The 25,462-nt window shown below is 36.4% G+C and overlaps 2 protein-coding genes across 2 annotated transcripts; one reads left to right on the plus strand and one right to left on the minus strand.

Moving 5' to 3' along the window:
• Window positions 1–125: 125 nt before the first annotated feature.
• LOC132105595 (NOP protein chaperone 1-like) lies at window positions 126–2,186 on the minus strand. Its single transcript, XM_059510833.1, has 4 exons — window positions 2,036–2,186; window positions 1,721–1,792; window positions 1,496–1,629; window positions 126–1,399 (listed from the first exon to the last, which is right to left on the minus strand). The coding sequence occupies exons 1-4, from the start codon at window positions 2,103–2,105 to the stop codon at window positions 1,226–1,228; spliced, it is 450 nt and encodes a 149-aa protein (XP_059366816.1). The 5' UTR covers window positions 2,106–2,186; the 3' UTR covers window positions 126–1,225.
• A 543-nt stretch (window positions 2,187–2,729) lies between these two features.
• On the plus strand, window positions 2,730–21,218 carry LOC132105594 (solute carrier family 41 member 2-like). Its single transcript, XM_059510832.1, has 11 exons — window positions 2,730–2,838; window positions 3,699–4,318; window positions 4,490–4,597; window positions 6,515–6,586; window positions 7,019–7,163; window positions 7,340–7,486; window positions 10,488–10,635; window positions 10,725–10,804; window positions 13,826–13,957; window positions 16,674–16,822; window positions 20,134–21,218. The coding sequence occupies exons 2-11, from the start codon at window positions 3,821–3,823 to the stop codon at window positions 20,317–20,319; spliced, it is 1,665 nt and encodes a 554-aa protein (XP_059366815.1). The 5' UTR covers window positions 2,730–2,838; window positions 3,699–3,820; the 3' UTR covers window positions 20,320–21,218.
• Window positions 21,219–25,462: the final 4,244 nt, after the last annotated feature.

The following is a 25,462-nucleotide window of genomic DNA, read 5'->3' on the forward strand; positions in this document are numbered from 1 at the left end:
CATTTTCACATCACTCACTTTTATTAGCTTAACTGTATATATTTTATTAGAGGATATGACAACTTGTCTTATTTTATATATTTCATTTTGCATTCCAGACAAAGGAAAATTATATAAACACACTATTCTTTTTGAAAGGAAGTTATTTATTTTGTTCAAAAATATTGGACATGCTTGATGAGAAAATATTTAATAGCTTACTCTTGAATTCAATACAGTTTGAAATATTTGGACACATTCTTGTTAAAATGACTGAAAGTATCGGTTGCCAAATGTTCGCTGAAGATTCATGATGCATGAACACTTCAAGCAATGCCATGCATTTGAAAAAAGATGAAATGTTATCATATGTACAAGTTAATGAGTATTGAACTGTCATATTGCCAAACAGTCATTACACACAACAGTATTTCAACTTTATAGCAACTACAAACAAAATGTATGGAGCATCGGGAAACCATTTTTACAATAAAGGATGTAAACTGAAAAAACTTTGTTTTTCTTGATTGAAACACTGGACTTTTTTAATATAGTTCATACCAGATTACAATACATTTTTCAAGCATGCTCGAGATGAGATGACACAAATGAGTAAATTTCAGTCTCCCCCAAAATTAAAATTTGCTGAAAATGTTCTCACCCTCTGACCGTCCAAAAGATATAGATGAGTTTGTTTCTTCATCAGAACAGATTTGGAGAAATTTAGCATCAAATAACTTGCTCACCAATGGATCCTCTGCAGCGAATGGGTGCCGTCAGAATGAAAGTCGAAACAGCTGATAAAAACAAAACAATAATCCACAAGTAATCCACATGACTCCTCTCCAGCAAACAATGTCTTGAAGTAAAAAGCTGCATATTTTTAAGAAACAAATCCATCATTAAGACGATGCATTTATTTGTGAGCAAGTGATATAATGCTACATTTCACCGAATCTGTTACGATGATGAATCTTGATAATGGCTTGAATTGAAGAGGAGTACATTTTCAGCAAATTTTTCATTTTTTGGTTAACTACTCCTTTAATCACTCACGTTATTGGATAAAAATCTCTCCAAAGAACATGAAATGTCATTCTGCCAGCTCACCAAGAAATTAAATCACTGGTCTGTACTCATTCCGAACCTGGAAGGGTTATATACTTCTATAACAGGCACAGAAATGGCTTGGCGTGAGTCCAGCGCTCTCCCAGAGCTCCAGTTGACTTTATGTGTTCTCTCACTCTCATTCTTTCTTTATCACCTGGATGTTGGCCTTTCTCTTTCTGTCACCTGGAAGTTTGAGTGTCTTTGCCGTGACAGTTTGCACCTCGTCCTCTGAGCTGTCTTCCTCTGATGATGATGACGACTCATCCTCTTCACTGCTTTCTGAATCCTCCAGTTCAACCAGAGCCACGTCCTGCAATAACACATCTGGTTATTATGGAAAAGGTGAAATATGATCATATTTAGACACGTTAAGATGAACTACAGCTGGTGGTGAGACCAGACGCACCATCTCAATGATTTTCTCTGCATCCTCCACACTCTCAATGTCAAAGAACCCAGCAGGAGCCTCGTCCATCTGCTGTCTTAGAGACTCATTGGCTTGGGCCATTTGGGGAAGGAAACTATGCAGTCTGTCCAAGACTAGCACACAGAAACAATACACTCTTATTTAATAGATTATAGCTTAATCATGCATTAAAGATAATCCAATTGATGACATGAACATACTCACCACTACTCCTGGGGAGCCTTTCTGTCTGCAGTGAAGCACTTTTAGAGTTCAACAGAAGTTTTTCATGGATTTCTGGATATATCAAAGTTAATAATTAATTTATGATTAAGTGTTCCAAAAATTATATTTGGTTATGATGCAAATAAAAAGTAACAACAAGCCACATCTGAGATATAGATTAATTTTTACATTTCTACATTATGATTTGAGAGTAGTTCTTCTCAACTGGTCAAATGTTTATTTAAACTCTGTCTGTAGTTAATTTCATCTTTAAACCTGGAATCGAGTCTTTTTTTTTTTCAAAGAATGTCTCACCTTTTCCGTTGCCACAGGTCAACAAGTCTCCAGAAGAGGTTTTCTTAATATTGTTTTGTGTTTGAGCCATGGTTAGCTCCTCTCATTTACAAATGCACTTGTATCCACGTGTTTTTAACTATGGTTTTTACACAACATGATAACTTCCGTGTTGTAGGGTTGAGCCACTGTTGGCGCCCTCTAGAGTTTTGGATGTAAGTGCTGTACAACGTCCATCCAAAAATCGATTAAATAAATAAATCAAAGTAGAACTGTAGCGTAGAATCTCAAGTCACTAATATTAATAGATAAATAAATTTTAATAGTATAAATTTAATAAAATTGCATTTTCAAAGATGACATTTTTAAATAGCATGATTTTTTATTTCATTATTTCCTTATCGCTTCTTTTTTATTGTTAGGTTGTGTTGTGAAATTGCAATATATATATATATATATATATATATAATTAGCTGACATTACCTGTTTTCGGACCTCGCAGAACTTTAGGTTGTCATGCTTGTTAGACGACATTCTTGTCGGACAAGGATGAAATAATAATTTTTTTAAATTAAAGACACTAAAGAATATCCACACGCATACACAAATAAACTAAAAATCAAAGAATAGTAGAAAACGCTTTTGATGTGTTTGAATTTAAGTTTTAATGTGCTTCAACGTAATCTCATGAGTCTTTTCTTTTGAAATGCGTGCTCGCTCCCGCCGCAGTGATGACGCGCCGCCGCTGTCACAGACAGAGCTCCGAGCTCCAGTCCAGCGAACAGCGAAGCAGAAGCTCGTCTCGACGGAACTAAAATATCACGGTAACTACAGTCCTTTATTATCTTTACACCCTTCAGAGACATTGTTTAAATAAAATAACGCATTTGTTCCATTCGTCCAGGCTTCGCAGTTTAAATGATTAACGTTAATCATTAGTGTTTACCATCAGGCAGCCGAAGAATATTTAGGATGTTTTGGGGTGATTCCAATCCACAAGTCATCTAAGTTATAAAGGTTTAGACTACAATTGAGTATTTTTTTATGGTCATAAACCATAAAAACTTAACAAATCAGGAATTTTAAATTAGTTTGTCCAAAGTAAAATCATCATCATCATCATCATAATATATTGTTATATTATAGTTATATTTCTAATAAAATCGGTAAAATATGTGATTAGTTACTTACAGGCTTAATAATGTCTTGTTCGGAAGCATTATATGATGCATTTGTTCATTTCCTTTATGTTTTATAAGTTCTTTGAATTTTATTTTGCTATATATATATATACAAAAATATTATACATACATATATATATATATATATATATATATATATATATATATATAATATATATATATATAATATAAATATATATATATATATATATATAATATATATTTTTTATTATTATTTTTTGCAGTTGTCAGATAACTGTATTTATACGTTTCCATAAATATTAATACAGAAGGGGTTCAGAGGTTAGTTCCAAGTATGAAGTTTTTTGTAACTGATGTTTAAGTAAATAAAGTTTGGACTGTGTAGAAAGCACTGTGACTGCCAGTTCAGCATCTAGATCAAATAACTGCTGCAGACAGACTAAGAGAAAGCCTATAATGATAGTGTGACCTCGAATGTGACACTTTTGTTAATGAATTTCCTCTGTGCTTATCTTTATCAGGTCACTGCGATACTGTCAAAGCTTCTTCATAGCTGTTATGGATGCCACCTGCCATTTCTGCTGATCTGCTGCTCTTCTCAAAGTCCAGAGGGCCATGAGCCCAACTGGTTTCTGTCTGCAATATGAGCCTCCGAACCATAGGGGGCGCTGTGCTCAGCTCCCTGGGCCCTAGTCTGGCAGCTCAGGCTGGAGGAGCCTGGAGCTCCATCTCATTTAGACCCATACCCTCCTTGCTTCAGACCATGGTACCTGCTGGTTACACTGCACTAAAGGAGGAACGGCTAGCCATGGTGGACCTCGGCACACCCAAGCCAGAGTCCCTCAAAAACGGGTTCCACCGTGAGCCCCGCCGCCACTCGGACCGCAGCAGCCGAACGTCCATCAGCCTGTCTGATGCCGGAGATGGACGCTATACAGAGACCGAGCCCATGCTGCCTGAGGGCAGGCTTTCGGGAGAAGAGGCCGATGAGGAAGAGGAGAGCGAAGAGGAAGGGCAGCCGCAGGCAACTAGAAATATGCCCAAAGAGTCACCCCTCGCCATGGCATTGCAGATACTGGTGCCCTTCCTTCTAGCTGGGTTTGGGACGGTTTCAGCCGGAGTTGTGCTGGATATAGTACAAGTGAGTTTTTGAAACTTTAAAGGCAGCATTTACTCACCTTTATGTTGTTTCCAAACCTGTTTGTCTTTCTTTATTTTTAAGTGATGTTTGTTGAGGCCCCTTATTGGACCCTGTACCCTTGGCTGAGAACCACTCCATAGACCGAATAGAAATCTCTCCTCTTTTTTTCAGCATTGGGAAGCATTTAAAAACATTACAGAGATCTTCATCCTGGTTCCGGCTCTTTTGGGTTTGAAAGGAAACCTAGAGATGACCCTCGCTTCCAGGCTTTCCACAGCGGTCAGTATCCTAACTATCTTCCAGCTGTTTTCACACATCTGGATCTTGCTTTAGCTCACATTAGGTGTGCCTGTCAATTGATTAGAAGTGACTGTCAGCTCTGATAAGAAGTGTTCCACTGATGCGAAGTTGCTTCATGGAGAGATCTTGGCCTGTTTTGGGCATGCTCTCACCTATCGGGACCTGACGATTCATGTCAGTGCCCATCTCCACAGACTAGGCCTGCTAGTAAAAACCGTATATCAGTGATAAAATATCTAGCAAGCCTGTTATTATGGTTATGACTCAATAAGTATTCCAACCCCAATGTGTCTCTGAGTAAGAAAAACACATGTAATCTCACAACATGTAATCTTTACTGTCTAAATGCCCTGTTGTGCAGGATTGTTTTATAATCTTTTACTATATTTATACTTCTTAGACCTCACTAGTGTATTTTCTGTTGACGTAAGCAATACTGTCAATATCTCGTCAACTACAGCAACTGAACATCAAGTGTTTAATTAATAAATTAAAGGTAAAATGTATTAAATATTATCTAGAAATCTAAAATATAATTTATGTGCAAATGCTATACAATTATTAGTTTTATTTTTATTTAGTTATTTAAATTGTTTATTTAGTTATTTTTGTGGCAACATTAATTTTGGAGGCCTTTTTGCCATGCAACATTAGGACCTAAATTTCTGACCCTTGTAAAAATGTTCCAAATGCTGTTTCTTGTCGTCTTTAAGAACGTATTTTCCATAGATAAAGTCTCAGGTGGGTTTGTTTGTGTGCGTAGATTAGATTATATATTCTAGTTTAGTAACAGATTCTCTCCCACTCTCCTCTCCTCTGGGCGCTGGAGACTCGGCTGATATCTGCTGACAGAGTCATTAAATTTTTTTGGTAGCTAGTGTGTGTTTTTTTTTTTTTGTCAGTCCGGGACTTTAGAGCTCAGAGGGGTTTCAGCTCATGCTGTTTAGCGTCTAGTGTTCTCATGGCAAATCTGTCGTCCCCCCTCGAGGTGAAAGAATAAACAAACCCTGGCGGTGTGGACCGAGTGGAGGAGAAGGGCGAAAGTACAGGCCTTCTGTTCACCCTTATGCAGCTGGGGGAAAAAAAAGAAAAACACACACTGAGTCTATTGCCCTCAGACGGCTCTCCCCTACACGCTGCTCTTTCACATTTACATTTGTTTCCTGTGTTTTCTTAAGCGCACACACCTGCGTGCACACACTGGCTCATCGGTTGTAGAGTCGGCCATCTTTTTATTCTGTGGGCAGAGATCTATTCCAAACCAAAAATATTATTAACTTAACATTTCGGTTTTCTTTTCGATGTAAAATACCCAATGCCAAAATCCACCACTCAGAACAGAAGGCATTTGGTCACATACTATTGTTTTCTTGGTTTAGCTTTTAAGTCCCGAATTAAAAGATTAAAAGAAAATATTGTGTTTTATATAATATTTTAAGCCTCTTTTTAGGGACTTTAAGATTTTTCTGCATTGTTATTCTCTTTTTTTGATGAATGTAAATTAAATTGTTAATATAAATCAATGTAATTATTGTAATTAATTACAATAAATTCAGTACAACTTATATATATTATTACCATGATGTATAAATGTTACAATTTTAATAATTTTTTAAATATTTTTAAATAATTTGTGCATAACGCTAATGTAAAAATTGTCACTGCACAAGATCTTAATGTTCCTAAATAAAGGTGCTTTTATTTTTGGGTGAACATATTTGAAATATTTATCATTTATCAGTGTTTTGACTACTTTTTGCCTTTGCATTTCAGTTAGGAAGTGCTAGAAAATGTGCATAAGACATATGTTACATCTTAGTGACCGCAGTCTAGGTGACTGAATGTAATAGTAATGAGAGGAGAAAAAAAAGAATTCATCAATTTTGTTGTCTTTAGGTGAATGTGGGGAAAATGGACTCACCCATAGAGAAGTGGAATCTTATTATTGGGAATCTGGCGCTGAAACAGGTAAGAGCTTTCAGTAGGGTTACATGTACAGTACAGACTCAGAAAATTAAAAATACGTTCACACATGGTTATTTTGCATCAGGGTTTTTACCTGGAAAAGGAAGAGAGATCTTACCAAGATTATGGGTTTCCATATTTACACAGACCATGATAAAACAAAAACAAAGTGAAGTGTCTATGTAAGTGTATATATAATAAGTAATAAAAGATTAAAAAAAAAAAACTATATATATATATATATATATATATATATATATATATATATATATATATATCATTTTTGTAATTTTTTTAGTTATTTTATCTTTAAAAATATAAGAAAATGATGAAGTAAATAAGAAAATATATATTTTTATATTTACTAAAAAAAAAAGTATATGTATTTTTGAAATAAATGAAACCCACTGTTAACTCTGTCCGTCTCTTTCTCAGGTGCAGGCCACGGTAATAGGGTTCCTGGCAGCAGTAGCAGCCGTTGTACTGGGTTGGATTCCTGAGGGAAAGTTCCAGATCGGTCACGCCGTGTTGCTGTGTTCCAGTAGCGTCGCAACAGCCTTCATAGCATCTCTGCTGCAAGGTCTGTGCAACAGATTAACCTCTAATACTCTTACATGTATTTACTAAAACGTTTCTTTTCACAACAAATCATGGCCACATTGTTCAATCACAATACCACATTTGTTATTAGTAAGGTTTCACATTATGAATGTCCAGTTCCAAGTGAGTTAGGTGAACAATGACTCTTCTCTTCAGGTATATTAATGGTGGGTGTGATTGTGGGCTCTAAGAAGACAGGCATCAACCCTGATAATGTAGCCACCCCCATCGCTGCCAGTTTTGGTGACCTCATCACGCTGGCCATCCTGGCATGGATCAGCCAGGGCCTCTACAACTGCCTAGGTAAGAAAGATGTGTACAAAAATAAGGGCTCTGTTCCAAACCCTAGTGAGCTGCCTAGCTAGACAGCATTTTTGGCATCATATGCACACTCAAATTCAAAGTATGTTAGTACAAATGAGTCACATTATCAGCCTTCAAAGAAAGCCACCTTTGTTGACAGCAGACACTAGGAACTGTAACAGAGAAAGAGTGATACTTTCAGTTTTCTAGCACAAGAGGGCGCAAGAATCTATTACTTTGGATTTAGCTTTGAGGGAATTCGGTTTCCATGCATTTGTCATAAAGCTGTCTAAAGAATATTATGTGGAAAAACGTCACATATTTCAGTCTTAATCTGTCATATTAAAGTGTGATCAGTTATATATCTTAAGCGTAGCAGCACATTTCACACTCTCACACGCTGTTGCAGGTGTCAGCAGATGTGAGGTGTGTAAGTTACAGTTTATGGGGCAGTGGGGTTGATATGTTTTATGGGTAGGGTCAAGCTGCTAATGAGTCTGGCTCAGGACAATGAGAGTGTTGTGACACAGTGCATGAACTCGCTGGGTCTGCAGATCCACATTCTCATGAAATACACACACACACACACACACACACACAGGGGTCAGTATGTATCTCTCACTATTATATATTATATATATATAATATGTGTGTGTGTGTGTGTGTGTATATATATATTTTTAAGATTATGAAAATGTTTTCATTAAATGGTGCTATTAGAATAATTAGAAATTAAAATTCTTGTCCATTCATTCATTCCTGTTTGGTATTATATACGGTTTATTTTTTTCTATAATGTATGCCTTGTTTTAAATTGTATTCATTTAAATGATTTATATGTTTATAATATATCTATGCAGAGAGAGAGAGAGTTCTTTAATATCATGAAAATATTATATAATATTAAATTATTAAATGTTACTTTTTTGACAGCTCCCCGTTTCACTTTATTACCTTATTATTGTATTTAAAAGATGTAATTTGCAATTATTTATATTTGGTGTTTATATATTTTAAGGATATAAAATGTTTCTAAATATTTTATATTATTAAATGTTAATGTTACATTAATAAATCATTAAATCTTTTTAATTAAATATTGAACTAACAAAGAACACAAAAAATAATTTAGAAATTAACTTCTAAATATTTTATATTATTAATGTCAATGTTACATTAATAAATCATTTATCTTTTTTTAATTAAATATTTAACTAACAAAGAACAAAAAAATAATTTAGAAATTAACTTTATTGTCAGTTATTGTCTGTTCTTATTCATACTGTAAAACCTATTTGAAAGGATCAAGGATCAGTTAATGTATCAGTTTTTTTTTAAATATGGATGATCACTTTAAATTTGGTTTTCAACGTGGTTCTTTGTTTGTGGCAACTTTTTCATTTGGCCCTAACAAGCATAGCCAAGTAGCCAGCGTCTTTCTCACACACAAACACAATATCTAAAAAGTGTGAAAGTTACACATGGGCCATCCTGAGCAGCATTCTGGAGTCTTAATGCTGAGTTTAATGGGGCTTCGGTCCATTATGACTCAGTGTGATAAGCCCCAGACTGAGCGCCGTGCTCCTTTTTTTAGTCTTTCCTTTTCTGAGAGAGGTGAAGTGAGGTGAGGGCAAGGCAAATGGCACCACCGCGCCACGCCAAAACCATATCAGCCATGCCAACCAGCCAAGAAGAGAGGCTTCTGCCATCATTAGTGCACACCGCTGCCCTGTCAGGCCCATCTCACACTAAGTAAAGTCACACAGATGTTGCCTCTATGTTTGGTATTTAAAGATTAAGGCTGTTTAATGTGTGATTTAGCAAAAAGTGAGACCTCTTTTGCATCACTGTTTGCATCAAAAGATTTGATTTTTTTTTTTTTTTTTTTTTTTACGAATTTTTTCGCTCAATCTGCTCAAATCCAGTTAGAGCCAGTCAGTACGGCTGCATGTACACAGCAGCAGAACATAACCGTCCATCCTGATCGGAGTGCCACATTAAGATTAACATGAACATTTTTTTTTTTGTGTAATGCCGCAAAACAAATTGGGAATCAAATCAATCATAGGTTTTGCGTCAATTTGAAAAGGAAGAATGTGCCACGTGAAAATGAAACAAAAACTCAAGAGACTACTGAAATGTTTGAGAGTTGTTCACGAGACAAAAAAGAATCATATATGTATGTAATGCCATAATCTTTAGGAAACTTATAATAGGAAAGCAAATACAAACAGAATAAAATTTGTTGTGATATTCACAATATTTCTGAGTCTTGTGTTGCCAGCAAAATCATCGTAAATATATTTAAATACATTTTCAAAATATTCCAAAACCCAACATAGTTTCAGTTTATGTGTTCTGTCTGAATGGAAGCATAGCTGTCAGTCTCCCGTTATGGCTGTCAATCCATCTCAGTTTTTGGAAAATGGCAGAAAATTGGTTATAGTGCGCGGTCAGAGAGCAGGACGACACTTCTGTTAAGTTATCACTACTGTCTCTTATGGGAAAATGACAATAAAAACAGCAAAATTGTGAAATAATATTACAACTTAAAATAAGTTTTTTTATTATTATATTTTTATTATAGAATTTTATTTATTCCTGTAATGGCAAAACTGAATTTTCACCAGCCATTACTCCAGTCTTCAGTTTCTTTATCAGTGTTAAAAAAAGTTTCTTCTTAGTAACCATAATTAGATTTTTTTTTAAAGGATTCTTTGAATAGAAAGTTCAAAAGAACAGCATTTGTTTGAAATATTAATATTTTGTTTCATTATAAATGACTTTACTGTCACTTGTGATCAATTTAATGCATCCTCACTGAAAAAAAGTTTTAATTTCTTTCGAAAAGAAGAATATTTTAGTGACAGAAATCTTTTAGACCGTATTTTGTATAACATTTTGGCCACATAACTGAGAGCATGAAGGAAGCGTGAGTGTCCCAAAAAATACAAACAGAATCTGTGTTTACTGAGGTGTTTTTCTCTGTCTGTTGGATCAGACTCTCACCCATATGTGTCGTCTCTGGTGTGTGCCTTCTTCATGTGTTTGACTCCGCTGTGGATGGTCATCTCTTCCAAACATCCCGCCAGCCGTCAGCTGCTCTACTCGGGCTGGGAGCCCGTTATCACTGCCATGTTCATCAGCAGGTGAGATACACACGTACACACACCTCACACACCTGGCCACAGATTCGCAGATTTGCCCCTCTAACACAAAAACATTGTCCCTATTTCAGTATTGGAGGACTCATTCTGGACAAAACTGTGTCAGATCCCAACCTGGCTGGGATTGTGGTTTACACACCTGTTATCAATGGTGAGATTTGTTATTCTATACAAAAAATATTCTATAGAGCTTATACTGTTTGTCTTTCTCTACAAATAGTACAGCACTTGTAAATACTGGAAAATAATTCTTGACATTTTGGTCAATACTCTGCATAATAGGCCAAACTTCATCAGTATCTCCAGTATCTGTCTTATTTGTGTCTTATTTTTCTTTTAAAAGGTTTAAGCTTTTAAAACCTTAATTTGTAGACCTTTATTCCTAATGCACCCATCTCCACGGCACACATTGTTGCTTTCAGCTGATATTTCAGTCCCCTTTCAGACTGTTATTACCTCAAAGAAACATCTCTGCAATAACCGCCCTCTTTTAAAGTCACATAAGAATCCTTGTGGCATATATATATTTTTATTTTTTTCAGATTTTAATGAGCATTTCCATACTGAGAAAAAGACAAAGGATGGAATTAAGCTGAAATAGGGTTAGATGAGATTGAGCTGTAGGGTGAAGTCATTAATTGCCGTAGTTGAGCTTGAGTTGAAGCCAGGACCATGGCACCTCCACAAAGAGCCATACGATTTTTAATTAAAGCACACTAATGAGAGACATTTATGCTGTCTGCAGCCTGTCTGTGTTCTCCCGCCCAGACCACCAAACAGCTGTTTGAATCTCTGCGTGTGCGTGAAAGAAGACAGAATTTATATCAGAATGTCTCAAAATCAAAGGTTTTATTTTCAGTTCTCAGATAGACGTGGAACTGAGTAGAGAATGAATTACCGAGGAACTCAAAACAGGTGGAAAGAGTGAGATAGGATGAGTAACAGAGGCTTCTGTGGTTTGTCTGGCCAAACAGGAAGCGAGTCAGAGAAGGTAATTTAAATGATTGCAACACACACATGCTCATGTGCCACTTTAGAAAATGGTTTCCATTATACGTAAATAGAGCAAAGTCAGACCTCTCTTATCATCCCTAGTACGTGGATGGGTCACAGTGGTTCAATGGTTGCCCAACAAACCAATTAGTGTGGTTTATCTAGATTTTTTTTGTACATCTTTTTTAGCATAAAGGTTTTTGGTGGCACTGCTTTAATTAACGTGCTGTGCTTTAGCCATAAGACATGTATGATAAAACTCTCTAAGAAAAGCATCTTTAAATTCATCCCAATTAAAACTACAACATCTATCTATACATTCAGACAGAACTATGACATTGCATCTCATGCTATTTTTTTTATAGGCTCACTGCACTGCAAACATTGTCTTTTAAAACTATATGTTGAGTTTAAAGTAGTTCTGTTTTGAACAGAACAATGTTTTACAAAAATTCCCTTTAGGACTTGTCCAATGGGAGTCAAGTAAACCTGTATCCAGCCTAATAATTATACATGTTAGAAATAATTAGTTTTGCACATCCCAACCCAGACAGTGTACTTACCGATAACAAATTGGGCCCATAATAGAGCCCTGCTGCACACCTAGCCAAAGTCTCATCAGATCTGTGACCCAGATTAAGGCGTACATATATTTTAGTCCCACTGCTTGGACAGAAATGAGGTTGCATATCATCTCCATTTCCTGTTGGCACACATAGCTAAAACAAGCATCAGATTAATTGGACCTGGTTGCTCCAGGAAAGGTCAAACAATTCCCATACAATCCTTTCTCATGCCTCCAACCCATATTCAAAATGTCATGTTGTTGCTTGTTTATGAGAAATTGGAGAAATTTTAGACCTGGCCAGTTAATCTGAACCGCAGACACCTTCCCACACACTCCTTCATACAGATGGCGTCTCTCCAGCACTGCCACAGGGACGTGGCACAGTGAGGCGTAATGGTAACCGCTGCATTAAACATAAACACGGCCTTGTTGGAGCTAACTGTGCAGAAGCCTGAGCTGTGCTAACAGATAATCGTTCTCCCTCAGGTCTGTTTTTTAACGATGGGTAATGTTATTGCCATTGTGGGCATGAATGCAATACTGTATGTGAGAAATTGATTTGCTGTGCTTTATTGTAATTCAGATTTTCAATTTCCTGTTAGGCTGTGAACTGAATGTATATATTTTTTTTAAATAATGTCCATTTGTCTTGACTGTCCACTCTCAGTTACTAAACATTTTGAGCTGAAAGAAACATTTCTGGCGTTTTTTTTCCTGGAGTGGCAACTGGTAACAGCTTTTTAAAGCAATTCCCAAACCCCCAACAGTTGGTTGATGGATTTGACAGTGTATTCCTTCACTAAAATTGCTATCTTTTTTGTTAATTTCTTTTCTGTTTTATTCTTTTCAATTGAATTTTTCAATCATTTTTTATTTCTGTTTAATTCTATTCTATTCATCTAGATTCATTATTTGTGCTGTTCGGTTCTATTTTATAGTCTATTATGTTCCATTCTATTTAGTCCTTCTGCTCTATTCTGCTCTGTGCAATTGTAGTTTATGTAGTTTTATTGTGTGTTTGTTCTTTTCCCTTTTCTGTTTGATTTGTTTTGTTTTGTTCTGTTTACAAATATCCATTGTTTTTTATTCTATTTAATTTCATTCTGTTTAGTTCTATTTCAAAAGCAGATGTTTTAGTTCAGCAAAGTGACAAGCCAGATGGTTTAAAAAGAGGAGAGAATGTGTATGTTCAGCCAGTCTCTGTGTTGTCCGTTCTGTTCTGTCCTCTGTCTCCTGTCTTTCTCTTTCTCTCACTTGCTTGTCTTACCCCAGAACTGTTGGGCGTGACGTATCGTTACTGCGGCTCTGGACACCACTCTACTTTACTCAGGAGAAAGAGAGAGAGAGGGAGGGGAAAGGGAAGGGCTGAGCATGTTGGTGTGTGAAAGAGAGAGAGAGAGAGATAAAGAGGCGGGGGACAAAAGCAGAGTTAGTACTGGTGACTCATGGCTGCCAGTGAAAAAAAATAAAGCCTGTATACATAGATTTCACTGCAGAAGCTTCACTGACATGACAGTTATTCGCAGATTTACTTAAGCCTCAAACGTGTCTGAAACAGGCAACTGTTTTTTTTTTATTCAGATTTTTTCTTTGTGTACTGTTATAATATAGGTATTGGAGGAAACCTGGTGGCCATCCAGTCCAGTCGTATATCCACCTACCTGCACTTACACAGCACCCCTGGAGAGGTTCCTGACGAGGCCAAGGGTTGCTACTACCCCTGCCGCACCTTCTGTGGCACAGGTAACCCCGACCATTGCCCCAGTCCGCTTTAAATTACACCAACGTGTGCCCTAGACACATTCTAGTTCATAAAATATATAGCCATGTTTGACCCTGTACACTTTGAGAAATTAAACCCTAAGCACACATGCTAGTTTATTTCATTTGTCCATGAGCAGTGTCCATCAGTGAATATATATCACAAGAGAATTCTGAATGAACCTTCATGAGTAAATATCCTTTACACTACATAACAATATTCCATTCATTCTGTGGTGGAAATGAAATCCAAAACCTTTTTGTTAATAAAATAACTATTTTGTGAATCCTAAATACACAATTCAATAATATTGTTACATTGTCTGAATAATTTGACACATTTATAAAATATTACATAAGAATCTACTATTAAAATCTAAACCTGACCACTAGAACAGCAAGGCACAAAAATATATTACATGCAGCCTGAACAATTAAACTTTCATAATTATACAACGTCCATAACAACTGACATATTCATAGACAGAATCCGAAATTTGTACACTTTTGAAGGGCACACTTTGTAAATAACATATATGCACACTTATCTGTACATTTATTTAAACATCTAAAAAAATTTCCTATACTTCTATTCTGTATATAGTACATTATTTAATTCTGTTATATTGCGTTCCTACTGTGTTATTCCTATGTATGTCTGCACTATGCTGTACTTTCTTCTGCACTGGAAGCTCCTGTCATCAAGTCAAATTCCTTGTGTGTAAACATACTTGGTAACAAAGCTCATCTGATTCTTCTTTTTCTTCTGATTCTGAAATGTAATCATACACTCTTCCCTGATACAATTATCTCTTTGGTTATTATCACTAATTTTATTAGAGACAAAATTGCTGGTTGTGGTGGAAATTGTTCCATAACTGGCAGAAATGTGGGGCTGTCGTAATTTTTATGTGAAAATTAATATTTCAAATACATAAATACATACACCACAGCTCAGTATGTGTGGAGCATATCTGCTAAAGGGCTCCAAACCGCTCGTGTCATTTTAAATCCTCATAACATCCTTTAAGTCCTACATATTTAAAGAGAGTGACTTAAACACACTTCGAAGGCAGTTTTTGTTTTGATAGCCTGTATTCAAGAGAGCGAGAACAAGTAACCAGTGTTTAGAGCAACATCCCTTACCAGGGCTTGCAAGTGTGTATACATTAGCTTTAATGGAGTGTGTGTAACAGTGGTTTGTGTATAACAATCCATTTCGGAGAAAAGCAGAGCACGCTTCTTATAAACAACAGAGGCTGCGGATGGCATGTTGATGCTGAAGCTTTGACGCAGGACTCTTTCTTAGAGAAACAAGAGGACTCTGGGGACAGAGTCCAGATGCCCGAGTACATGAGGGGCACGGTGCCCACTGCAAGCTTAGCAGTGCCATCTGGAAAGATGGGCATAAATCTTCCTCCTTCAAGGGCTCTGAGTGCACAGGGAAGTCATACTGTGGGCGCTGACAGGATGCTAATGGAGTGAGAAGTGTAGTGTTTGTGAATGAGATGTTTACAGTATGCATATTCACTTAGAATATATAGAATAAATCAAATATGAGCAGACACGCACGTGCACAGATCACACGTGGAAGGATGTTTGTGTCTTTGGTGTTTCAGGTGTCTTAATGCTGGATTCTATCAGTGTGGACAAGATCATTCCGCTCACTCATTCTCCATTGTTGTGACAAACAGGAAAGTTAGCTTGGTAAAAGATTAAAACTTTTATTTTATTTTTTTAATTAAAAATCATTTTCATTAATTGAAATGTACCTGAAGAAATAAAATTATATACCTTCATACTCATTAAAAACTTAAACGTCTTAAAAAAAGAAGAAATGTTGCCTTGTCAACTAACTAAATTTCAATTCAGGTTTATTTGTATAGCGCTTTTCATGTTACAAATTGTTGCAAAGCAGCTTTACAGAAAATGTTAAGTTTTTACATTATATTTATGAGTAGGTTATTAGTGGACTATGACAGAAAGGTACAGTAAAAAATCATGCAGATAGTTACAAATTGCCTGAAATCAAACAGACTGTGAATCCTGTTAACTGCAATGATTATATGCTGCGATTATATGTTAAATGTTTAAACTGAGTTGCTAATGTTGCTAATACTAAAATAAAAATAAAAACTAAATATAAATATTAAAAACTAATAAAAATGAAAAAAGCTGATAAAATTAATAAAACTTCAACTAAAATAAAAAAGAATCGCTTATTCAAAATATGAATAAATACAATAAAAGTATATAAATAATACAAAAATGATAAATAATTCTAATGATATATAATTAATAGAACTGTACTGTACTGTATGAGGATCATAATTTGAATATTATAAAATATATTTCTATAGCATTCCATTTAAAATATTTTGTATTATTTACTTTATTTGGAGGTGGGGCTAAAGATGCAGTGATGTCGAAGCAGGTGTTGATCTGCAGAGGCAGTCTTTCATTGCAGTATGACGTCATACTGAGATGAAATATGAATCGAACCATTTTGGCAGCTTGGTTTCAATAAAAGCTAGATTTTAGATTAATGAGGACATTTTATGATTTGAAACTTACAGGACGTTTTTCTAGCACAATGTTGGACCTCTCATATGTCAAAATGTAATTTCTCAATTCAGAACCCCTTTAATATCATTGTTGTTATTCAGATTCAGATTTTTCTCCCCCCTCTCTTTTTCAGGGGCCAATCACAGGTCAGCACAAGTACTGCTGTTACTGGTCATCCCTGGTCATTTGATCTTCCTGTACACCATTGATCTGATGGAAAGGGGTCATACCTCACTGACGCCCGTCTTCATAGTCGTGTATTTGGCTGCTGCTCTTTTCCAGGTGAGCTTGACAAAAATAGGGCTTTCTAGCTGAGCAATGTCAAGGCACTGACATCTTCACACTAAAGTTAACAGGCTGTACACTGCAGTTATTTCCATGCTGTTTAGAGAACCTGTCATCACTATATCTTTTTATTAAATCTGACACCTATTTTGAGGCTCAGCTGTAAGCACCATTTCCTGTAGCAGACGAAAATGTCAGGCTAATCATAAAACCAGACACCCGTTTTACGATACAGGTCTGGGGATTTCATCTATTTCATCTTCATTGTAATCGCAATGAATGTGCCGCCAGCAGCCCGCATATAACAATGTTACAACATGCAGTTTTTTCCATCATAAACCTACAAGCCTTTTAGAAAATCCCTAGTGCTTTTAGACGCCCCATTTCCCCTCTGAATGACGCAGCGATGACATTAGCGATAGCATGAAGGTGTTGTTTGTGTGTGTAAATGGGTATGTATGTATCTGCAAGTGTTCGGTTATTCCAAAAGGGTGTTTTCATAAATTGTTTGGATCGCAATTAAGATCGATTACCTACAGAAAACCTCAGTTAAGTGCATTCAGAGGCTGGCGTGCGACTGTGTGGAATGTGTGGTATTTTTAGGAAGTTTGTGTGTATGTGTACATTGTACGTGAAACGCCCTCTCTAACCTAAACACACTCATCTTTGAGATCCACAGCCTCACTGCTTTGACTTCAGAAGGATTCTTCAGGAGAGAGAGACAGGAAAAATGAGTGGGGCTATTAATTGGGTTTTTCTGCTGCTCTGATATATTTTTGGTGCACATAAATCATCAAATTCTAACTCTCCTTCTTATGTTTCTCAAAACTTCTCAGTTGTATAAATTGATTGTCGTATATTTGCACAAAGTTTCATTTTGGATAATATTTATTTAACTGTAATTAAACAAAAAACTCGTAATACTATAATGAAAAAACTATAAAAAAAAAAAGTAAAATATAAGTTTATATTCTTAATAATTAATTAAAAAAAAAACAATACATTGAGTTTATCAAATGTATTTTTATATAATATTTTATTATATTATGTATATTTTTATCACAGAATTATCACAATATAGAACCCTTATATGGCTAAATTATGCTTCTCAGAACTAAAACTCAGGAAAAAAATTATTAGCCGGCTCCGGCTGTAGCTTGGCTTGTTGAACGTATGTCTAGTGCCCTGAAAGTGGCCCCCTGACCTCTGACCTTCATGGGTCTTCAAATACAAGGCATCTATAGAATTCCAGAAAAAAAACAGAGTTTGCTTTAGATGAAGACATTCCAGGGTTAAATGATGTTCCCAGTACATAGCTGTTAAGTATTTTTGGTGACGCTGTACAGAGGGGTCTAAATTGGATATTCGTATGCCTCTCCAGGGATATTTTTTTTTTCCGATGAGGCAATCTACTCTTCCAAAAAAAAATGTGTAAACCCTTTTGTAACAGTATAAGCATTTACTATCACTTTTTATAATTTGAACATTTACCTTGCTAAATAAAAGGATTAATTTATTTAAAAAATAAATAAAAAACTGACTCCAAATGCTATCCTTTTTCATTTTTTATTCATTAAAGAAACCACAAGTTCCCCAAAAAAATATTAGACAGCACAACCATTCAGAATATTATTGTATTTTATCAAGTAAATGCAGCCATGGTGAGCATAAGAAGTGTCTAAGAAACTAAGAAAAAACTGATCCCAAACCTTCGAACAGTAGTTATTGTTTTCAAGCACTTTTTGAACAGTTTGCTAGTTTTATGATAAAATGACCTACTTTCAAACAAGAATCAGCTGTAATGAGTCTAATAGTGCAAACTAAACTGTATCGGTTCACATTCCATTTACTTTGAACCTTTTTTTCTGCTGCCACTGTGAACCTAAAAAGGACACTGTCCTAACCTTTGCTTTCAGCGGGTTTATGAGTTAGCTAAATCTGACACAACCTTCCTTAAGGGAACCTCAAATAGAGTTTAACTACTCATTATATGTACTCTGTCTCTACTGATTATAATTAGCTTTCTATAAAACAACAGGAGTGTTATACATCCTCATTTAGATAGCTAAGTAAACGTGTGTGTGTGTGTGTGTGTGTGTGAGTGGACGCATGAAAGCCATGCAGCATCTCTGACTGCTTTCTCTGTACTTATGATGGAAAAGCGTGTCCGTGTGTTTGCGCAGGGTGGAACTACAAGCCCAATCTTGCCAGGCCTCAACAACTTGTGTACATTAGCAAACCATCACTTTCCACAGCTACTCGGAAGGCCTCTGGCATTCCCTTCCTAACAGTTTAATCATTAATTAATAGAACCCTAATAAAAAGGGAAAGGGAAAGAAAATGTGAGGCAAAAGTTCGCAAGGTTAATTATTGAAATAATGTCACAAAACTCATCTTGCCTGGCAGGCACAATTAATAGCCTTTAAAATGGCCATTTATTTCCTGCTACCTAAATTGAAGTTTAAAATCTGCAGCTGAGAGCGAATCGCTTTTTAACCATCTTGCGCTGACCTTAATATAACGGATATAAATTAACGCCGGCCGTCCGGATAACCTGAGCGTCAGACCTCCAAATAGAGTTTCACACCGACCTGTCAGTCTGATTAATGGACAGGCCTTGTTTTTTTTTTATTTCACTTACATGAAAATCCTTCACTCACAAATGCACGGAAATGCGGGGCGGCTGGCGAAAAGCCTTCAGGAATTGCTGCAGTCCATCTTTTTAACTTCCAGCTGAATGCAAGATGAAGATTTGAAATGTTACATCTCCATTAAGCAAACAAGCTGGCATCCACTGGGCCGCACTGATCCAAAAGAGCATTTTAATAGTCTGCGATGCTCAGCGAAGACAAACACAGGGCTAATTTGCCGGTGTTTAATGAGCTGCGCTAAATGAAAAGCCTTATGATGTTTAGATCTGACGCCGTATCGGATGTTAGTCTTAAATGGGAACGCTGCTTTTCAAAAGAATGGGATCTTGTTTAATTTCCGAGACGAGGTTTTCAGAGAAGCTCCATAAACAAAAACATTGAGTTGCTTCAAGAATAACTCCATCCGTCTCTTTTTGGTTTAGAGCTTCCTGTGTGTGTGTGTGTGTGTGTGTGATTGTGTGTTTGTGTGTTTGTGTGTGTGTTTGTGTGTGTTTGTGTGAGATTGTGTGTGTTTGTGTGAGATTGTGTGTGTTTGTGTGAGATTGTGTTTGTGTGAGATTGTGTGGGAGAGTTCATCCAAAGGTACAGCGGAAGGGACTGTGGTTTTATGCAAGAACGAAGCTTGGCTGACGCTTTTCAATATTCTCTCCAACCAAGGTGTTCTTGTTGCTTTGCATTTCGGACTGGATGGTGCACTCCATGTGGAAAAGTGGGAAGGATCCGGACAGTTTCTCTATCCCATACCTGACAGCGCTGGGTGACCTGTTGGGAACCGCCTTCCTGGCTCTCAGCTTCCACTTCTTGTGGGTCATCGGGGACCAAGACAGTGATGTGGGTGACTAAGGTCTTTCTTTGACCTTTTGACCCGCAGATCAAACAATTCCATACTTGTTGTCCTCACTTATTGCCTTGAATGGCTGCTTGTCGGGCATAAAAACAAAATTATGAAGTGCCAGATGATTTATTATCTGCCTCGAAAGATTCGAAAGCTTGCAAAGCTTCTCCATCCTTTCAAACAGGGTGATTTCTGGTGCATCTGATGTCTGGCGGTACAAAAAGCTGCTTTAATGCTCACTTTATCAGCACTATAGCAGTGGAAGGACCAAATACAAACCCTCAAACCAAGAATATCAATGGTGATTGTACTTTATTTATGTGTCTTTGTCTTTTTTACTTATTTACCCATGTTGTTTTGTCACCTCTTTTGAGACTTGAGACCAGTTACTCATGTCTGTCCAATCGAGTCAGACCTTATTACAAGTATAGCTGCACAGTTTTACACAACCAGTGCCCGATCAATTCATATAAACCTCTATAATGCAGTTTGAGTTAAAGTATTGCTTTGTATTGCTTAACAGCATCGAATAATGAACTAATATATATCAGCTTTGAGAAAAGGGAATAGACTTTCAACCACACGTTTAAAGAGAAACTTAACGGTCTAAGTATCAACTGGAAATGTCAGATTTAGGTCCCAACTAGGTCCATATTTAATGGTAATGTATGCAACCAAACGAAATGGGGTGGATGTGCAACATAGACATATATGTATGTGTGTCTGTGTAATGATTTTTGTACATTGTTACTACAGTAAGGTGCCATGAACAGCATTTTTCTATTGGGGGAGAAAAAAAGAGTTTCTACTGGCACCAATGGGGGATTCTTTGTGTTTCTTTCTTGCCAAGATTTTTTGATACTCAAAATGTTTAATAAAGGTTTAATAAAAATTTACGGTCAATATCCTTCAGTCTGATGTTTATTTTTTTTCATCCTTTGGACTCCTGATGCCCTAATTCAATTCTGTCGACTGTAATTACCTGTATATGGTGTCTTTTGTGCTGCAGGGATGCAGCGAAACCCTCTTATCGGTTTAGAAACCTCTTGTGTGTTTATGAGAAAGCTTTATGTACATTTGAGCAGAAGGTATTCGCTTGCTGTGTGAGAACAATAAAACGTGAACCATAAAGGGTTTTTATTTGATTACAAAGAGCACTGCCAAAATATACATCAGGCACTTCATGTGCTCCTAAAATTTGCGCTTTACTCAACCTGTCAGGAGCTTTTAAAACTCATTAGCCAAGCTCAGTTTTGTCACTTGATTTGCAGTTTGGTGGCATGCTATTACTATTTATTCACACATTAGCTTATTTTTTTTTTATTACCTTTTACTAATCTCATTATTGGCTATTAAATGCGACTAGATTACACACACTTTTCAGATTTCACTTATCACTCAACATTTTTGACACGTCTAGTATATTATTGCAGACAGTCTAAAACAAAATGCTTCTGTGTGAGTATTTGAAAGTCTAGACAGGCCATGTTAATGATGGTTGTTAAACTCTATTGACTTCAGGGTTTAATGGGGTTATTTGAGTGGTGTGGTGGATTGGGGGGCCCTGAAATTTGAGCCTGCTCATAAACGGCCCCCAAATCGAGTAAGAGGGGCCGTGCTGTTTAGCACTCTATTAAAGCAGACCCAATCCCCCAATGCAGCCAACAGCCTTTTTACCGTGATCCCTCAGGTTCACCACCACTAACAACAAACAGGTCATCGAGCCAATTCACTGCTCTTGTGGAGCTAATCAGATCAATGACTTTCAAAACTGACTTTGATTTTTGTGGGGTTTTGTTGTTTCCTGCTGGAAAATCCAAGGTTTTACATGGTCTCTAGCTGGTCTGAATGGTTTATTTGCCTGACTAGTAAATGGTGGACCAGGTTTTGACCTGGTAGACCACCTTGGTCTAACAAAAACCAGATACGCTGTTCCAATAACCAGGTTTAGTTTCTTAAAGTGGCAGTTCACTTTAAATTAAGATTCTGGCATCATTTACTTACCCTGATTTTCTTATTTTGTAGAATTTAAATGAGGAAATGTTTTGAGGATTGAGATCTAGGATTTTGGACAATAAAGCACCATAAGAGTAGTCCATACATTTAACCTTGATGACCTAGATTCTTATTCAGTTTTATTAAATATATATATTTTTTTCTTTTAAGGCTGCCACGACCTGATTTTTCCAGCAGGGTTTATTGATAAAGGACTATCTAAGGCATTTTGACTGTTGTATATAACATAACCTTGCTTTTTCTGACAGTGTAAGCAGGAATGAACTGTGGTAATGAAGTCAGACTTAAGTCGACACAACTCCCACTCTTACATTACAACCTTTGCCATCCTAATCATCGAGTACATCTTAAAGATGGGATTTGGAGTCATCCCCTGGCACAAGCATGAGAGATGAAAGTTAAATACAAGCCAAAATGATGGTTTAGACTAAAGAACTTCATCCAACAACTCCACTTCAATCAGCTGTGTGGGCCACTGGACTTGACAGCAGACTCTTTGCTCACTGTGGTCACTTTTATCTCTCCATTTGGACTGTTTATCGAATATTTTTATTTTATCCAGCGTCCTTTTTGACCTGAAATAGTTTTAAAATGTGGCATGCCAGTGCAGGGATACTTTAAAGGGATAATTTACCAAAAAATGAAGAAAAATGTTACAGAAAATGTTATCGTTTGCTCACTCATGTCGTTCCTTTCATATGCGGAGTGTAAAAGAAGATATTTTGAAAAATGTCTCTTTTGTTCATACATTGAAAGTCAATGGGATTCAGCTTGGTTTTAGACAAAAACAATTGGAAATATATATATATATATATATATATGTATATTCTCCAGAAGAAAACAAGTCAAAGAGGAGGTTTAGATCAAAATGAGGTTGAGTGAATGATGCCACAATTTGTATTTTTTGGGTCAACTGTCATGATTTTAATTTAACCATGTTTTGAAAATGTTCACTTCATCCTCCTACTCTTTATAATCAGCATTTAATTTGATTCAAATTCAGCCGTGAGCGAGAGTCATGCTTAGACACCAACAGAGAGCGGTTTCTGCCATTAAGGTGTGAAATTCCTCCTCAACTGAAGCTGAAGCCAAAGGGTTGAAGGAGTTCAACTGTTGTGCAAATGGATTGCTATGGATTTATCAAGTATACAGCACTGAGGAACACTTCTCAGGGAAACGGATGAATGGAAAATCTCAGCTGTGATTAAACCACAACCAATTTCATCCTTGGGAATTAAGGAACTCTTCAGTCAGAATATCTTGCGAGTTGAGTTTTAGAGCTTGGAGATTATACCAAATTATAGTCGTTTTCAGCTACACCTGCATATTAGCAGTAAACAGCATAGCGGTCCCTAAGGGAACAACATATAAATTCCCACAAACATCATCATTTCATAAGTTAGTTAATGACAGAGAACTGCTGCCAGCTCGATCCTGCACATGTTCGCTGAGAAAACCTAAACCCTATTGCAATGCCAAGTTTGATGTGGCTTAAGGAGCTAATTCAGAGGATGAACTTCGCCCTAGCGGTAAACGAATTGGTGTATTCTGAGCGTTGTTGAGAGGTTATGGTGGAGAGGGGATGAACATAGCAGGTGCGGTAGCATGAGAATTGCACATTCAGCAAGAAAAACCCCCAAAGCTCTGGATTTTCTATGCAAAGTTATGGTTTTGGCTGCAATCTCGCTTTTGACACCAAAGTGACAACCAGCTACTGAAGCACAAAGACTGTGCATGAATCTTTCTTCACAGTGAAGTGACAAACATTTTTCTGGCAGTCTGTAATGCAGATCTGTTGCACCTATGTGGCACAAAAGCTTGGCACGCTTTTGCGTTTCCTCTTGTATCAAATCTCCAAAGGTCCCACTTCAAATCTTGCTGATATATAGCTGGGCACTCATATAACCGAACACATCTGGACTCACCACAAGTCCTGGGAGGCCCTGCCAGCACCACAAGGTCAGCCATATTGTCAGACTCAAAAACATGGCCTTGCTAAGAGGCTAATAACTGGGTTCTTTGATACAGTAATGATGATTTTGTTAGGGAGTATCTAGTCTCGCAAAACCACATATTTGAAGAATAAAGTCTAGTTTTCTTCTTACACCCTAAGCAATATATTGTTGATTGATATGTAAACAGTCAAGCACTTTTCAGTTAGTTTGGGTTAATCTAAAATAGTTGAGAGCAAAAAAACTAAAGTGTCAGACAAGAGTTCATAATGTGAATTTGTTTCTTCCCGAAAGACCTGAATTTTATATATTATAGATTATAATATTAGGGCCTATATAGAATATCAGAGAAAGAAACTTAGGCAGGCTTGTGCATAGTTTATATGTGTTTGCCACATTTTCTGGTAGCATTAAGTGCCTCAAACAAAACAATTTTAAGCCTCTAACCTGGCAAAGACTACTTATTAATTCCTCCTCAAAGACCTTCATTGAATCTATTTAGAACTGAACCTAATTAATTTCCGTTAACAGTTCTCTCACATTCTTTACTCAAATCGGTAAAATATTCTGACGGTGTTTCCTGCACTACAATTCACTGCACAACCGCTAAAGTGATTAACCGTGTCCGATTACTAAACAAATCACTGTTCTGACTTACTGACTTTCTAACTTGCTGACTAACTCTGACTAACTTACTGACTATTATTATGAGTCGGTTCTTTTAAATGAATCAACATAGACTGCAACAAAGTATCTTTAAGACTATATATATATATAGGGTATATAAGGGTATTTTATAGTCTTTGACTGCAACCACTGTATTCTGTTTCCTGAACAATTACTGTTATGAGTCTATTTTTAATGAATCATAAACACAGAGCACATTTAGATTACAAATTAGATTTCAGTCAGTGTAGTTACTGACTGGTTATTCACATAACAACACCTTTCAGTAGTATTTTATGAAAATGTTTATTAATTTTATCAATTAATTAAATGTGTTTTAGACAAAATGAACTCTTTTGGCAATGGAATTGCATTTTATTACCTCAAAGTAATAAAAGAATCATTAATAGGTCTGTTCATGAACCAAATTTATTCAATTGTATGATTCCCATTGCAAAGCGTGAACATGACTTGTTTTCGTGTTTTCTTTTTCAGGTATACTATAAAGCCGTCCCTT

Source organism: Carassius carassius, chromosome 26 (assembly GCF_963082965.1).
Source record: "Carassius carassius chromosome 26, fCarCar2.1, whole genome shotgun sequence".
NCBI lineage: Eukaryota > Metazoa > Chordata > Actinopteri > Cypriniformes > Cyprinidae > Carassius > Carassius carassius.